The 17225-nt window shown below is 45.9% G+C and overlaps 1 protein-coding gene across 1 annotated transcript in view; it reads right to left on the bottom strand.

Annotated features, from left to right (window-relative positions):
- Positions 1-17225, bottom strand: part of TTLL8 (tubulin tyrosine ligase like 8) — a 759264-nt gene that overhangs the window by 129370 nt on the left and 612669 nt on the right. The window contains exons 15-16 of the mRNA XM_086930808.1: positions 7778-8021; positions 7219-7654 (exon numbers count right to left, since the gene is read on the bottom strand). Coding sequence (XP_086786934.1) covers positions 7219-7654; positions 7778-8021 — 680 coding nt within the window. The remainder of the gene's footprint in view (positions 1-7218; positions 7655-7777; positions 8022-17225) is intronic.

The raw sequence follows: 17225 nt of genomic DNA, 5'->3' as shown, positions 1-17225 counted from the left end.
TTAGCTGTTATATACACGCATTGCCTCTGCAGTACCAGCCCAGTGTGCACACAAACATATTTTACACTCACGGACACAAGAGACCTGCCAGCTGAGGGAAACTGCGGGCACAGACCCCCTACACTACAGGTCCAATGCGCACATAAACACACATTTCACACTCAGGGCAAAGAAGTCCCGTCCTCCGACCTTCCTCGCAGGTAAGGTGTATTTGCACAGTTCAGCGGGCTGTATGTATGGTACAACACCCAATTCACACCCAGTGACACAGGAGGCCGGTCCACCGACCTTACTGTTGAGGGAAACTGCATGCCCAAGCTCCATGAGACACTACACACCTGCCCTGCGTGTGATGCCCAGCCCCCTCGCGCTCACAAGTACAGGAGGCCTGTGCCTTATTTGTAAATTAAAACGTACCAGGGACCTTGTCAGGAGGCCACTGCAACGAATATATGATGTTTCCACGATTACAAGTTCCACGCATGGCATTACCACGCAAATTTTACATCGCAAGTGGCTTTACCACGCTGGAATTTACAACGAAGGATTATACAACGCGTAGAAACGTCTTACCTGCACGTCTTTCACCAGCAGCCCTTACTTCCATCCACCATGGAAACAAGCGTCAAAACACGTCTACCAAAATAAAAAAAGGACTGCTTTTTTGACGTACACTGCACGTCTTTGGGGGAGGCTCTTTCCTTTTACTTCAAAAATACTAAAGAGCGTTTTTTTAAATTTATGTAACTCGCTCCATGTTTGTTGTTATTTTTTGGGGGGGAGACACCCCCCAGCCCCCCCAGCCCCCACCAGCACCACTGGGTGGAATACCACGTCTCCCCCCAACCCACGCAGAACGTACTTGCGTGGTGAAGACGGTCGTGGAAGGCACCCACGTTGAAAAAACGTTTGCGTGGTAAGTGTACCGTGGTAAACGTTATGCGTGGGGATGCCTTCGTAGTAAATGATGTTTCCCGTGACAATTGGGCCTATTCCGCGCGCCTAAATCTATAAAAATGGCTTGGGCTGCAGGTATGAGTCGTTTTCAGTGTACACTGAATTAACAAAATACTGTTGTTGTGCTTATCTCTAAAATAGACAGACAGTGCAACTGTGTGCCAGAATGTCTAATGTTCCGGTGAGGACATGAAGTCCCTGTGTCAAGCACCGTAAACCCTGGGCTCAAATTAAGCACTGAAGGAGGCCACACTCGGCACCCCGCCCCATGTGATCCCGCTTCACTGGAGTTAGGTGCGCGCACAGATGTCCACAGTGCCCACACCGCTGCACGCACAGTGCGTACAACGTAAAAGCACTTTCCATGCTCAAGCATACAGACCCATTGTTGGCTGAAGTATGCTGTCAGAGCACAAAGAGGCAAAATGGGGGTCTCACTCAAAGCCTGGGGGCGTGAGGGGCATTGGTGACTCTGCTAATCTTCAAGGGTCTGGAGACAGAACTATTAACTATCATTTGGAGGGGAAGCCGAGCAGATGAAGAGGAAGAAGGCCCGAACGAGGCTTTAGGGCCTAAAGTTTAGGCCCATGCCTCGCCTGACCCTCACAACCAGCTCTCTAAGCCCGACTCTCTGCTCTGGGGTGAGTGATGTTCTAATGCTATCGGGCCTCAGATAAGGGAAGGATGTTTTGGTTGGTGGGAGACACGGGGGGTGGGGGGGGGGGTATTTCTTCAAGGGAGGGCACCCTACCCCAACACTGTCTGCTGCCACCGCTGCTGCATAAATGTCACTTATCCACCCACATGTGTGCCCTTGTTTACTGTATTTCATGTGCCTGCGATCTGTTAAATAAGTCTCGCGGGGAAACAACTCAGCAGGCTTTGATCCTGCTGCAGATATGGTAAAGAGGGCAAGCCATCCAATTAACAGGGACAGCCGAGCCACAGCCAAGTTTGGCACTGGCTTTAAGAGCCAGGGCCGGACTGGGAACCCAAAGCAGCCCTGGCAAATCGGGTCAGACCAGCCCCTGTGTAGTGCATAGCGCAACGAGCGAGCCTGACCACTACAAGGGGGTTGGGGGGACTCTTCCCACAAGAAGATTTGGGGGAAAATGACAAAAATAGAGCACTGAATAACACATTTGTCATTATATATACATTCTTCAGTATATAATATTTTATATATTATAAAACACAGAAAAATGTTTACCTTACTGTGCACCAGGATTAGGCCAAATATTGGAGCACTTCAATGATTCCTTCACTGCCACCCTCCAACAGTGCATCTCACCTCTCCATAGCCCCTCTCACACATTTGTGTAATTGGTTTTATAGCGCCTCGCTTACCAGTGTAGGGTGTCAGAGCATTTTACATCACATACACATACAAAGTGAATGAATAACTCATGTGTAAATCAGTGTATAGAAAATGTTGCATAAGACATAGGGGATTACAGTGTGTAGGATTCACATGTCATTTACACTGGTAGGCATATTTTATGAGTGCTGGGACTGGGGAATCACAAAGTCAGGATTCAGAAAGTAACACAGTGGTTAGGGTTGAATTTACTAATTAACATGCATTTCTAACCAAACAAACCCTTTTTAGCGAAATTAGGATAATGAAAGACAGCAAAAACATAGCTTTCGAACCAAGATTACGATTGAGACTTATGAACTGCACAGTTACAAAAGGATCTCTGTGACAAAAGCATAAACCCACTGAGCTATGCCCATAAAACACTGTTCTGTTTTCTGCTTAGTATGAATTCTTTGCAGTAGGCACATTAACCCTCTGCGCTACCTTAGATGAGTCACAATTGCCACTAGAGGAACCCCAATCCCACTCCAGCAGGTACATTAATCACCAGAGTTATCTTGGCACTTTTATTGTTGCCTGAAAACTGTTTGATATACAATAAACTCAGCAGTGCTTTTAAAACTGCTGCACTGCAAAAAATCTCCCCCCAGTCACAAAACTAGTCTTCCACACTTTCAACTCCTGGGGAAATGCCTGATGCCCGGTACAGCCTTCCAGTCTTGTTAGAATCCCGCGTATGAGGGTATTCTTGAAAATATTTGGTAACAAACATCATATTAGAAAATGACAAGGTATGTTCCAAATTCAACAGTGTATTCCTCTGAAATGATTGAGTTTCACCTTAGAACATTAAATCATATCTCTGCATTGAGAGGCATTTATTAACAGAGGTTTTAAACAAGAAATTGGAAACTTTATTGCTCTTCCTCGCCCCTTTCCCCCCTGATGATAATGGTCTTTGTGAACTAAGAAGCAAGTTAGTTGTTATGTGTACAGTATATGTAACATAAATACTTATTAATGGACAAAGGCACAATATAGGGTACTAAATCAAACATAATAGATTTTTGTACAGCGCGCATTCTGGGCTCACTCATTTGAATGTGTTTTCATATGAGACAATGAATAAAAAGGAGGTTCAGTGAAATAGAAAATGTGCCCAAAATCAAACAAGTTGATCAATAAAGGAAGCCAGGATTGATCAAATATTTGTAATTTTCATGCTGTGCAATTCAGTCACTAGATGGGTATCTCTTTCTCACATCAAAGGTGGTATATTGTTGGTGTCTGAGATTAGATGGGACAAGCTGTCTTCACTTTTTTGGCAGTTTTGCATAAGGGGAACTTTGCCCAAGTGCGTAAGAGGATTGACAACAGGCACAGACTAGTTATACCTGTTTTTCTTTTTTTGGCAGAGGGAGATTTGCCTCGCTTCACAGAATGGTAACCCAAGGGCGGGATTTGAACCCAGTTCTCTATGTTGCATGGTCAGAAGCTTTATCTACTAAGTCACTTTGCCTCCTTTAAGAGCCCGGCTTGTTCTGGGTTTGAGGGTCCTAGAGGACCTCGAGCTGAGAAAGAGCCAGGCATCTGGCTTAAGTCTGGCTTGAGCTTTCAATACCTCAGCAGGATTGACTCGGCCATCCCTCATTGTGAAGTCAATGAATCGAGCTCTCTTCTAATTTGCAGGATCAGCATCTGTCGCTGTAATCCAATATGTACTATGTAGCCTGTCCTATAGGAGATGTTATTATTGTAACAAGTGATAACATTGAACCAGGAACCTGGATATAGCCTGTAAAATAAAGTAATGAAGGCTTATTCTCTACCACTTTGTAATGACACAAAGGTTGGCATGAAACTAGAATTTTACACAGAGGGGTGGGTGCCTTTGCTTAGTTTGAAGTAAATCACTACAATTGCTTTTGATTAATCTGCATTACAAAAAAAGGTATGGGCAGACTTGAAGGGTTAAACTGCAAATGACTTTTGTATATCTTGACTGTTGATCATAGTGGCTATGAAAAGCAGATCATCAAATTCTCAGCAGATAAGGCATTTGAAAGGTGAATGATTGTAACAGGGAACATTTGTTTCTCAAGGTTGAATGAAATTTAAATTACATTGGCCAAATTTGCAAAAATTAGCATTAAATTATTGTATGTAATTTTTTTCCACGGGAGACTGGTTCATGGAGAAATTGTATCGAAGAGAGACATTTTCTGTTTGAAACAGACTCCTGCCCATTTCTAGACAGACTATTATTTGAAAGGTGTGTGTTTGAGTACAAAAAGGGTAATTTGAATTACCATTAGACACAATTTGCTCTAAACTTGTGATTCCTCATAGCTTTGTGACTTTTTTCATTGAATTTCATAAAGTTTCATGAAAAATTGTGTAATTTTCCACATCCGTCATTTTCTCCCCTTCTTCCAATGTGATATCAGAAGATTCATGGAGGGTTTGAGGATCGGAGGGATCCGACTGGCTATCAGCAACTGAACTTTTTATTATGAGGTTGTTTCAGGATTAAAGGTACCAAGGGCCGGATGTACATAGACTAGGAATAGTGATTTCCACATAGCGATTCCATTCCAAACACTATTTGGAAATTGCTATTCCTTATGTATGAATCATATTGTTTCATACTTGTTATTCCTAGTGGGTCACAAATCAAACGACCTCAGGAATATTAATGAGGTAGGTTGCAGTTTGTGACTCATTAGAAATTGCATCCATCACAGGTATGGTGGTCGGCTGAGGTCAGCCGACCACGATGTCTGTGACTTTGTTTTATTAAAGTTTTTTTCTTTAAGTTTCAAAGGGTAAGTTTATTAAAAGTCTGTCAAAAAAAGATAGAACAAAATATCAATTAACAAAGCATCAAAAATAAACATTACATAGCATATTAATAATAGGCCTGGACGGTAAATTTCGTCCCTCTCGCGGAATTTAGGTAATTTCGGGTTCAGCTTGTTCGCGCTTTCAAAATGCGTGTTTGCAAGATATTTCTCCCGAGCACGCAAACAGTGTTCACAAACAGGAAAAAAGCATCGCGAACGGGCGGAACAAGCAATTTCACAGAACTTTTGCGTGCTCACGGGGGTTTTTCACCGTTTCACAGAGCTTTGCGTAGCGCGACTACGCAAATTCCGCCCACCACTAGTTATTAATGGCAGATAAGCAGATATTCATATAAGAGGAGAAGGTTCTAGGCTTGGGTAAAAGCTAAAAGGAAAGAAAAACAGGTACGGAGCATACTAATTTTACAATTAAGACAACGTTACATTATACCAAGAAATCAAGGGGTTGAGCAACTTCTTGAATATATGGTACTGGAGCAAAGGATCTTTTACCACTGTTGTCCAAAAATTCTGTAACAGGAGACCATAAAAGAAATCTCTTGTGCTTCAGAAATATGGAAAATACAAAAATTGTGTCAAGTCTGTAATTATGGAAAACGGAATACCACCAAGACAAATATGAGAGTTTAGAGGCATCTTTCCAGTTTTTTGTAATCTGCTGAAGGGCAGCGGCTACTAACAGGTCAATAATTTGTGATGGAGCTTTTGGTTTGTTCCAGCTTGGTGAGAAACTGCCTAGAAAAATCTTAACAAATGTAAGGGGGGTGTTAGTCTTAAAAATAGCATTAATTTGGGTCCAAACTGAATCCCAAAATTGCATAACATGAGGACATGAAAAAAGTAAATGGTGGCAATCCGCCTGCGGAGATGAACAAAACCAACAGGTGTTTGGAGTGACAGAATGCATTTTATGTAGGGAAGCTGTCTATTATAAATAAAGAAGAGAGTTTAAGTGCCGCTAGCTGCTCTGGGAGATTTTCTAATTTTTTACCAGATTTTATCCCAGATAGATATGGGCCAATCTGTATATAGATCCCTCTCCCAGGAAATGTCAATCTTTGTTTTAGCTCTTGGTAAAAGTGGGGATAATAAGCAAGTGGAAAGGGTGGAGGCCTTAGGCGATTTGCATATAACATTTGACCATGCATGATCAGTTAGTGGGGTTGAGTGAGGTCAGGATTGAACATATGAGTAAGAGTCCAATATGACAGAACATCACCTGTGCTGCATAACTAAATACTTATAAGGTCCCAAAGGCGAGACCTATCGGCTTGGCCAATGCTTGTTTGCATTTGCAAATGGGCCAATTCTGCGAATTGGCCCGTTTGCGGATGCAAAATTGGTTGATACCTGTGTCCCTTTGTATTCTAGCTGCGAATCAGACCTTTCTCTCTACAAGCATCTACAGTATTAATTTTCTCATTTTGTTTTTGAACTTCAAGCCTAAATTAAAAATTAGAGCTTCCACCTTATACATGTGTGTTACCATTTCATTGTGATCAAATCAAGTATGATAGCCCACCAATCGGGCTTCCCGTATATAGTGCAGGAGTGTCCACTATTGGCCCACAGGAGCTCTTCACTCATGTCCACAGGAGATACATTTAAATATAATTAATCTAAGCGAAACCCAGTTTCACAGTGATAATAATAACTTGATTTTGCATAGTGCTGCTTCTAAGCACTGAAGGTGTTAATATTACCAAACTTATTGGTATTCAATATATTGGCCTCCCAAGAATGGTAAGCTGAATTAGCCTTGCCAAATTTCCAACTCTTGCGAAGCAGATCACAGCAAATGTCAGTGGCGAGTGTTACCTGACTGAGCCATTTTGTCCTCACTGTAATTCAGAAAATGGTTCCTGGATCCTCCCCTTGTGGATCAATGTTAAAAGACATTGGTCTAGACAAGTCTCGGATGCATATATAATACATTAGTCTGTACCAATAGTCTTATGCTCCCTTACATGAGTAATTTAACAATAGACATACGTAATGATGTGACTTACACAACTTCACAAATACATTTCCAGGGGTCAGATAAGCATCTCAGAGACAATACGAACACACACTAACCTGTTTCCAGAGAAGTTCAAATTTCCCAATACTGCAGCCCTTGTCAGTCTGCCTGTCAATGACAACCTTGATGAGATCCTCCTGCACTTGAGCACACAGGTGTGCTGTAATTGGAGTAGAAGGGAACAAGGTTGGGCTAGAGTTGATTTCTATGAGCCAGGGCTTGAAGTCTTCTCCAAGGATGAAATCTGCTCCGTACAGCTCAAAGTTATTCTTCCGTTGTTCAACAGTATCTTGCGCCATCCTCATAGTATACGTGATGGCATTTTTCATGGATGGGTAGATAACACTGTCCCACATGCCACCAAATCCTCTGCCGTGTAAATATTCCTTGAACTTCGAACTTCCCCACATGTTGTACCTTGGCAAAAGAGGATCTCTCTCTGAGCAGTTCTTATAATGCTTTTGGATGGAGTTATTACACAGGTGGACGCAGCTGCGTGACAAATTAAATGTATATGAGAAAATATGACTATCATGAAATGTGTATCTTAGCAAAAGGAAAACATTGAGTTCTATTTTTATCAAACACTTTCATTCAATAACTATCATTCCTTACCTCTCTAAGTTGTCTAAGGTGTAATGCTGAGTTGAGAACCTCAAGTAGCAGTCATTATAGAACCAGACCGTCAAAGGGTTCCAATCAGTGACGAGAAACCACTGCCTAATGTCAAACTTTGTATTGTAAATCAGCAATGGTCTCTCAATATATTTTTGCACAATCCACTTATGGTCCCTTCGTCCACATGGGTCTGACTGTAGCAGGCGGAGAATGTCTTCCACTTTGTCCATGCACACTATGTCTAAAAGAGAAGTGCACAATATTGAAAGAGTGTTAGCATGGTCAGCTATACAGGCTGGCCTTGCACTGTTCCTCCTACAGGGTACCATGTAACATTTAAAATACTTATACATTTTTCTACGGTACATATTACTGAGTACTAGATCAAGATTATGTATTGGAACTCTAGGTAGTAATAAAAAAATTACGGAGGGCAGCTTTCAGAAAATAATCCAAAGTTAGCCTGCTTAAAGCCCTGATGCACAAAATAATGCTGCCACAAGAAGTGATGATTCGAGTAAAGTCTATTCATGATGAGAAATAAAATCCATACGAGGTGAGAAAATCTGATGAAATAACTACTTTCAGGTAAACTCTATTATTCTGAATCACAGTCCTCCTCATCCCTGTCCTAACATATTGGACGAGCTCCACCTCCGACAGGGTTTTATACAAGTTAAAGATAAAAAAAGGATGCCAGTCACCTTTGTATTATTGCACATCACAGTAGCCATACTCCCCCCATCCTCCCACCCCCTTTCCCAACTTCTATTTGAATCAAGTAAAAATAAGCGCAAAGGAGGTACAAAAATTAGAAAGGGCAGTAGAGAAATTATACTGCGATAAGGACGACTATCATTCAGGGTAATTGAGAACACAGGTAAGTATTATTTCATTACCCATCATCCATCCTCCTTGTCCCAGTCCTGACATATTTGAGGATATTTGAAGAAGAAAATTGCGGGGATACCAAGTAAGATGCTTACAGAAGTTACAAGTTACATTTTACATACAATTACTTCTGTGCTGTATTTACTACAACTGAACCAAAATTATTTTCATTTAGACTGAAATAGATACAACCTACAATATTTAAAAAACAAAGAAATAGGGCATTGCCCACGTGGCCGCCCTGCATATTTCTGACAAAGAGGCTCTTCTGTCCATAAAGCTGACACTGATCTTGTTGATGGTCCTTGCACTGCCTGCATGGGTTCTTTATTTGCTGATCTATATGATTGTGTAACAGCTTCTTCACTTATTTACTAGCAATAGCAGGTGAAATAAGTAAACCATAACATACAGTCAATTTAGAATATCAGTATACATAATTCAGTGGAACAAAAATGACCTCCTCATCTTCCTCATTGCAATTCTCGGGAGGCCCTGCATCCTCCAGATAGGCACAACATTTAAAATATTTCTATGAAAAAGGGAATTTTACCACCATCCCTTAATGTGGCCAACTCAGGCGTAGGATATGAAGGGGATTGGTACCAATAGCACTTACTGTCTCGTATGGTGCCTGTCCTCAGACTGGTTTCCCTTTCTCCGGCAGGGCTGGAGATTTTTCTTCTCACTATAAACAGGGTGCAGGGATGGTGATGTGGGGACTTGTAAAGTGTGGTTCTCTAGTACCCTGATGGTGCCTCCAACCAAGGCTGTGAGGTCACAGCCGGCTGGAAGCAGGAGGAGAAATGGGAGGAGTTCGGTACAAGGAGAAAGTTCAGTAAAATCAGCTCCTCATGACATATGTCATTTCTCTAGCCAGACACAACTGGGGATGAGTAGGTGAGTGCCCACCCATGCGGCGCCATGCCCAACCCAACAGTTGTCCAGTGAGCACAATTGGCTGACTCTGGTGAGCAAGTGCCTTCCGCTCCAATGCTGGCAAGCTCCCACAGTGAATACCTGCACCTGCAGTCGCATCCTGCTTCCCACGTAGCATCCTCACAACTGCCAGGGCCCTTGCCAAGCCTTAGCCGCACACAGTAACTAAAAATGCTCACTCTGCTCAGCACAGAGCCTTACCTTGGCTGCCCCAAGCACTCAAGGCTCTGTTCCTTGGTTGGTGATCATCTAGGATTGGGGAGGCCTATCAGGTACCTGGGTCCTTTCCTTTGCGAATGGCCATCTTGGATTGTGAAAGCCCATCAATCTGCTCTTACATTAAGCCTGTCTCTGCTTGGAAGCCATCCTGAACTCTGACACCTTTTACTGATAACTGCTTTGCACCAGCAATCCACTGCTAACTGCTGCTACTGGAGCATGCACATTCACTGTTTTAGCCACTTCCTCTATGCTGTAAACTCAAGGTGAGTGCATTGTCATATGGTACTATACCCACTGAAAAACTGCCTCCCTTCGACACGTCCATGGAGCACATTATTGGGGTGTGGTGGGCTGATAGTATGAAAAAAGTGACAATTTAATTGAAGCCTTAGACGAACCTGATGGCACCAAAGTGATTCTCTACCTCAATAACCTTGCAGGAGATGGCATCAAAGAGGCGCTCAGGAAAATCCCCAAAGGAGAATCCAACACATCATCAAAAGATAAAAGACAATCTTGCCCAAAAATTAGATTCTGCCACCAATGTGGACTATGAACGGGACACATTCGGAATAGCTTGTCAGCAACCAGGAAAGTCAATGGACAACTTTGTAGAGTGCCTAGAAACCTTGATGAAATAATGTCTTTTCTCAGAATTTTCCATCGAGGAACCCATGCTCCTCAAGATCATTGACGGCTGTCAATCTGAAGCATTTGGAAGACGAAAGGATGTGTTGACAACCAAGCGGCTGATATGGAATCAATTACGACCACCACAGAGCCAGTGCTGGCTATAGGCAACAGTCACCGGATCTTCAAAGACAAACCCAGACCACGGCTTCCAGATATCCCAAGATCAGGCTACATTTGTCGGTTGACTGACACTTTATGATGAAAAGTGCCCAGCCCACTGTCAAGCGTACAAGAGTTGTGGGAAAAAAACACTTAAAATCTGTCTGCTGTGCCCAAATGAAGCACCAACGCTCTGATTGCAGCAGACACAAAGACAAACCAAATAGTGATAAGCAACACCGTCCCAAATCAAGCAACAGGTCCCCCCATCACTTGCAGACTGTTATCACAACAATCAGAAGCCAGACGCTTACCTCACCATCCTCTCAATCCACCATATCACCATCCAGTGATAGCAAAGAAAATGGATACCTCATGAGGATGTTGGAGTGCAGATCCATCAGCCAGCAACCCACTGTCACCCTCTCACTGAACAGGTGCCCCATGAATTTCATCATCAGTGGTGCCTTTGTCAATGCTATCAGTAGGCAAGACCTAGTCACCCTTCAGAGTTGCATACACTTGGTTGAGGCTTGAAGAAGAATTGATCTTGGAGGAATACACACCAATATGCTGCTTAGGGAAGTTCACAGCATCTCTCACATACATGGAGCGAAGCACTGCGGTCCATTTCTACATCCCGGACTGCCGAGCTTCTGTTCCCAGGGTCCTCTGTCTGCATACTGCCACCAGTTTAGGACTCATGCAGGTACATTCAGAAACTGAGATCATCTATCATTTACGCCTTCCAAAGGCCCATGGCAATTACCAAGTTGTTCACGTGGACCTGAAAGGTTAGTCCATAGCCCTTATAATTGAAAGTGGACTATCAATCAACGTGATGTCTTTGAACCATTTCATCATATTTGACCCAGTCCCAAAACCCTCATAGTCTACACCTGGGCTGCATCGAAAACTCTTCACAGCTTGGGCTTCATCAATTGAACCTCATCACATCATATGGCATGAACTCCATCACAGCTCCCATCTAGGAGCAGGACCCAACCCTAACTCCCCCCGCTTTCGGATACGTACAGTAGGTCTTCTTGCCTTGCGCTCATTTTTACCTGCTTCGTTTTTTTGGGCTATGAGCCTCGCTTCACTTTGCCCCTGTGCTGCTCCCTGATAATTTTTTTAGCTTTGATTCCTGCTCCTTGCTTCTCCTTGCCCCATGATCAGTTTTCTCTCCTTGCCCTTTCGCTTGTTCCCCACTCTTTTGCCCTCCTGCTCATTTTCACGCTTCTGCCGTTTTCACCTCCCACCAGCCCCGCCCTCTGTCACCCAGTTCTTCTCCCAGGTCCTACTTAATGGAAGCAGCCGCGTAACGGATGCAAAGAGCTTGCATGCAGCTGGCATGCATAAGGCAATCGCATCTGCACCTGGAACACACCCAGCGCAAGGAACCCTGGCTCCCCAACTCTTGGCAGCTACACCACCACCAAACTTCTAGCTCTGGACTCCAGATACCGCAACATCAACTGCTGCCGTACATCTCCCCAATCTACGGTAGGAGCCTTTGCCTGTCTTCAATGCCCCATCTCCTTTAGCGCCGGAGCATCCACCCTCACGATAACCACCACCATGTCTACAAACCAACGCAACGCACCTGCTTCGGAACAACTCAACTGCCTTCTTCCACAGACGCGGCCGCTCCTCCTCGCTGCTCCCCGACCTGCCTCCCCTCACAGCCTGGTATCGTTGCTCTCATCTGCTGATTGTGCTCATTGATATTTATTTCAGAACGCGCATTTCAAGACCGCTGCAATCATCTACATCGCTATTATTTAATTATTTGTATAACATAGCAGGATCGTTTTGCTGTTATAGTACTGTAACCTGATAGCGCTAACCACCTCGCCTGCTCATTTACTGCTTGTAGCACTGTGCTGTCCCTGTGTTGCCCTGACCGCATTTTTGTCTAGTTTTCCCTGCACTTTGAGTATCTCTGTGACTGCCTGCTCCGTTCCGCGCTGCCGGCCATTTTGGTGTTAACATTGTTGTTGTTTGTGGCGCCACGCCCCAGTCTCCACCCCGCTCCCGCCTTCCCAGCTGACACTCCCTCGCCCCTCCCCTTCCACCATCCACATATGACAGCAGATTTTGCGCGCAGCGTTCACGCGCAGCGACAGTGCCCAATTCGCGCCGAAGGTGCGCCAAAGGTAAGCCCGTCTACGCCCGTACGCGCCTGGCCCGCGCCCAGCGCCAGACCCCCTGGTCCCCGTCCCACCCACCCCACCCGCATTACTTACGCTGCCTCCACCCTCCTAGCCCTTAAACCCGCCGACTCTCCAACTGCGCCCAAGCCGCCCCTGGACACACCCATGGACCCTTCTCTTGCAATTCCTGCAAGTTCGACGGCACCAAGACCAACTCCTCATCCACGAACACCAAACAGAGCTCCGACATTAACCACCTTAAATGCATCCTGCTCAACACCCGATCGGTCCACAGACACGCCATTGACCTCTGGAATCTACTAGACACCATCTCCCCGGACGTCGCCTTCCTAACAGAAACATGGATGAACGCCTCCTCAGCCCCAGACATCACCATTGCCATCCCGGAAGGATACAAGATCATCCGTGAGGACCGCACCGACCAAACTGGAGGAGGCATCGCCATCGTTCATAAGAACTCCATCCGCATCTCTACCAGCTCAGACGTCAACCTTGCCAGCGCCGAACACCTTCACTTCCAGATCCACACCGATCCCAAGACCACACTCAGAGGCACCCTCCTCTACCGACCTCCAGGATCCCGCGCACACTTCAGTGATGACATCACCGACTTTATCACCCCACACGCTCTCCCCTCCGAGGAATACATTCTACTTGGAGACCTCAACTTTCACCTGGAAAAGAGCTTCGACTGCAACACCACCACCCTCCTGGACAATCTCGCCAACCTCGGGCTCAAACAAATTGTTAATACCCCCACCCACATCGCAGGTCACACACTCGACCCCATCTTTTCCTCCAGCAAACATATCTCCTTCAGTCACACCACAACTCTACACTGGACGGACCACAGCTGCGTTCACTTTACCTACAATAAGACCACAACTCACAACCTCCCTCAACCTACTCTACGAAGAAACTGGAACAAAATCACCATCGACCAGATCTCCTCATCGCTGCTTCAAAACCCCCTTGTCCACACCTCAAACCCCGACCAAGCAGCCATTAACTTCACCCATTGGCTATCCAACAGCGCCGACATCCTAGCACCATTGAAAAAACGTCAAACCAAAATAGGCAGCAAAAACGCCTCCTGGTTCAACGATGATCTTAAGAAATCTAAGAAACTCTGTCGCTCCCTCGAGAATGCCTGGAAAAAAGACCCAAACACCATCACCAGGGACACCTTCAAAAACGCCACACGCATACACCACCAACTGATCCGGACTGCCAAGAAAGCCGCATTCAAAGACCGACTAGATAACAACGCCCACAACAGCAAGGAATTATTCAACATCGTCAAAGAATTTACCAACCCCTCCGCCAACACCAACGACATCACCCCCTCTCAAGCTCTCTGCGACTCCCTAGCTTCGTTCTTCCACAACAAAATCGCAGACATCCACAACAGCTTCGACAACCAACCCGGAGACCAACCCTCTCAACCCTCCGCCGTACCTTCACCCCCCTTGAACATCCTTAATGACTGGAACCCAATCTCCACTGAGGACACCATCCGCCTGATGAACTCCATCCACTCAGGATCCCCCACAGATCCATGCCCTCACCACATCTTCAACAAAGCAAATTCCATCATAGCACCACACCTCCGAGCCGTCATCAACTGCTCCCTCAACTCCGCCACCTTCCCGGAAAGCTGGAAACACGCAGAACTCAGCGCCCTTCTGAAAAAACCCAAAGCTGACCCCACCGAACTCAAAAACTACCGACCCATCTCACTCCTACCATTCCCGGCCAAAGTCATCGAGAAAGCCGTCAACAACCAGCTCGCCGCCTTCCTCGAAACCAACAAATCCCTCGACCCTTCAAAGTCCGGCTTCCGAGCCAAACACAGCACGGAGACCGCCCTCATCGCCGCAACTGACGACATTCGAACTCTACTGGACAATGGAGACACAGTCGCCCTCATCCTCCTCGACCTCTCCGCAGCCTTCGACACAGTCTGCCATAGCATCCTTCTACAGCGCCTCAGAAACATCGGAATCCAAGGAAAAGCACTGGAATGGATCACTTCGTTCCTCACCGGAAGAACCCAGAGAGTCCGCCTCCCACCATTCAAGTCAGAGGCCACTGAAGTCATCTGCGGCGTACCGCAAGGATCCTCACTCAGCCCCACCCTCTTCAACGTATACATGAGCCCTCTCGCGGCCATCGCACGCCAACACAACCTCAACATCATCTCCTACGCAGATGACACCCAACTGATCCTCTCACTCACCAAAGACCCTAATACCGCCAAAACCAACCTTCATGCAGGAATGAAAGAAGTAGCCGAATGGATGAAGCATAGCCGTCTAAAACTTAACTCAGATAAAACAGAAGTCCTTATCTTAGGAACCTCCCCCTCCGCCTGGGATGACTCCTGGTGGCCAGAGGCTCTCGGAAAAGCACCCATTCCAACGGATCACGCACGGAACTTAGGCGTCATTTTAGACTCCTCACTCTCGATGTCCAGACAGGTCAGCGCCGTCTCATCATCTTGCTTCAACATTCTTCGCATGCTCAAAAAAACATTTCGCTGGATCCCCACCGAAACCAGAAAAACGGTCACCCATGCACTGGTTACAAGCCGCCTGGACTATGGAAACACCCTATACGCCGGCACCACCGCAAAACTCCAGAAAAAACTCCAACGCATCCAGAACGCATCAGCCCGACTCATACTTGACATCCCACGTAAAGACCACATCTCCAGTCACCTGAAAAAACTCCACTGGCTCCCCGTCAATAAGAGGATTACTTTCTGCCTCCTAACCCACGCACACAAATCACTTTACGAACTCGGACCCGATTGCCTCAACACTCGACTTTCCTTCTACACCCCCCCCCCCGCCAGCTACGTTCCTCCAACCAAGCCCTTGCTACCGTTCCTCGCATCAATAAAACCACCATGGGAGGTAGATCCTTCTCCTACCTGGCTGCTAAAACCTGGAACTCACTCCCCACTCACCTTCGTCTCACTCAGAACCATCTAGCATTCAGAAAGCAACTGAAAACTTGGATATTTGACAAGTAATTCCCCCCACCCTTCCTCAAGCGCCTTGAGACCCTCTGGGTATGTAGCGCGCTATATAAATCCATTTGACTTGACTTGACTTGACTCAACACACGTTCCCTCTGCAAACACACCACCAAAATCTGGGACCTCATCACCACCCTCACCCCGATGTCATCTCCGTCACAGAGACATGGCTCACCCCAACATCTGCTCCTGATGTAACCTCGGCAACTCCCAACAGATACATAATTGCGCACCAGGACTGCACCAACAAACACAGAAGAGGCATCGCCATCATAAACAAAGAAAATATCCACTGCACCACTACAGACAATGTCACTTTGTCAATGGAACCCCTCAACTTTACGGTCCAAACTGATGCCTAATCAACCATCAGGGGCACCCTCACCTAAAGATCGTGAGGACCTTCCCCTGGCTTCTGCAGTACCATTCCCAACTTCTTCTCCCCTCTTGCCATAGATTCCAAAGACTACATATTTCTTGGAGACCTAAATGTCCACCTCAGCAACCTCAACAACACCAACACCACCAACTTGATAGTATAAATAACCTTGGACTCACCTAACTCATCTCCAGCCCCACACACATTACAGGTCACGATCTGGACCCCATCTTCACATCCAGCAACAGTCAAGTACAGCCACATCATCATACTCACCTGCACTGACCATGCCCTCATCCACTTCAACATCATCAGCCCCCCTGTCGCCACCCGAGCCTCCCTTCACCCCCAACCGCAGCTGGAGCAAAGTGTCAGAGAGCCAATTCCCACCTTGACACTGCATCTAACCTGGACCAGGCTGTCAAAAACTTCACACTCTGGATCACCAACTGCCCCAACAACGTTGCTCCCATCAAGCCCAGTAGACACAAGAGATCCACCAAACTGACAGATGGTACACAAAATAACTAGGGAAAATGAAAATCTACTGCAGGCAACTGGAAATTAAATGGTGCACCAGAAAGGAAACATGACCGTTTTCAAGACAGCCCTCAACCACTACCACTGGCTACTGAGAGAGATGAAAAAAACCACCCCTGCAGACCATAGCAACAGTGTCAAAAACTTTGCGACACCCTGCCCAACATTTTCCACAACGAGATCTACACCATCTACAAGAACTTTGAGCCAAAGCTTTCCTACTTCCTCCACCACCACACAGTCACAGAACACAACCAAGACCACCGACTCATCAGTTGGGACCAGCTCATCCCTGCAGACACCACCACCATCATGAACTCAGTCCACTCAGGAGCCCACACAACACTAAATGATCAACCTCAGAAGCAACAGGATCAGATGTGAGCTCACTAACCTCTTCCATGCCTCGCTCGCCTCAGCCACCTTCTCTGAAGAACAGAAACAATGAAAAGTCAAGCCTCC

Source organism: Lissotriton vulgaris, chromosome 1_1 (genome assembly GCF_964263255.1).
Source record: "Lissotriton vulgaris chromosome 1_1, aLisVul1.2, whole genome shotgun sequence".
NCBI classification, from domain to species: Eukaryota; Metazoa; Chordata; class Amphibia; order Caudata; family Salamandridae; genus Lissotriton; species Lissotriton vulgaris.
Note: the sequence above shows the minus strand (reverse complement) of the source record. Positions and strands in the feature narration are given on the sequence as shown.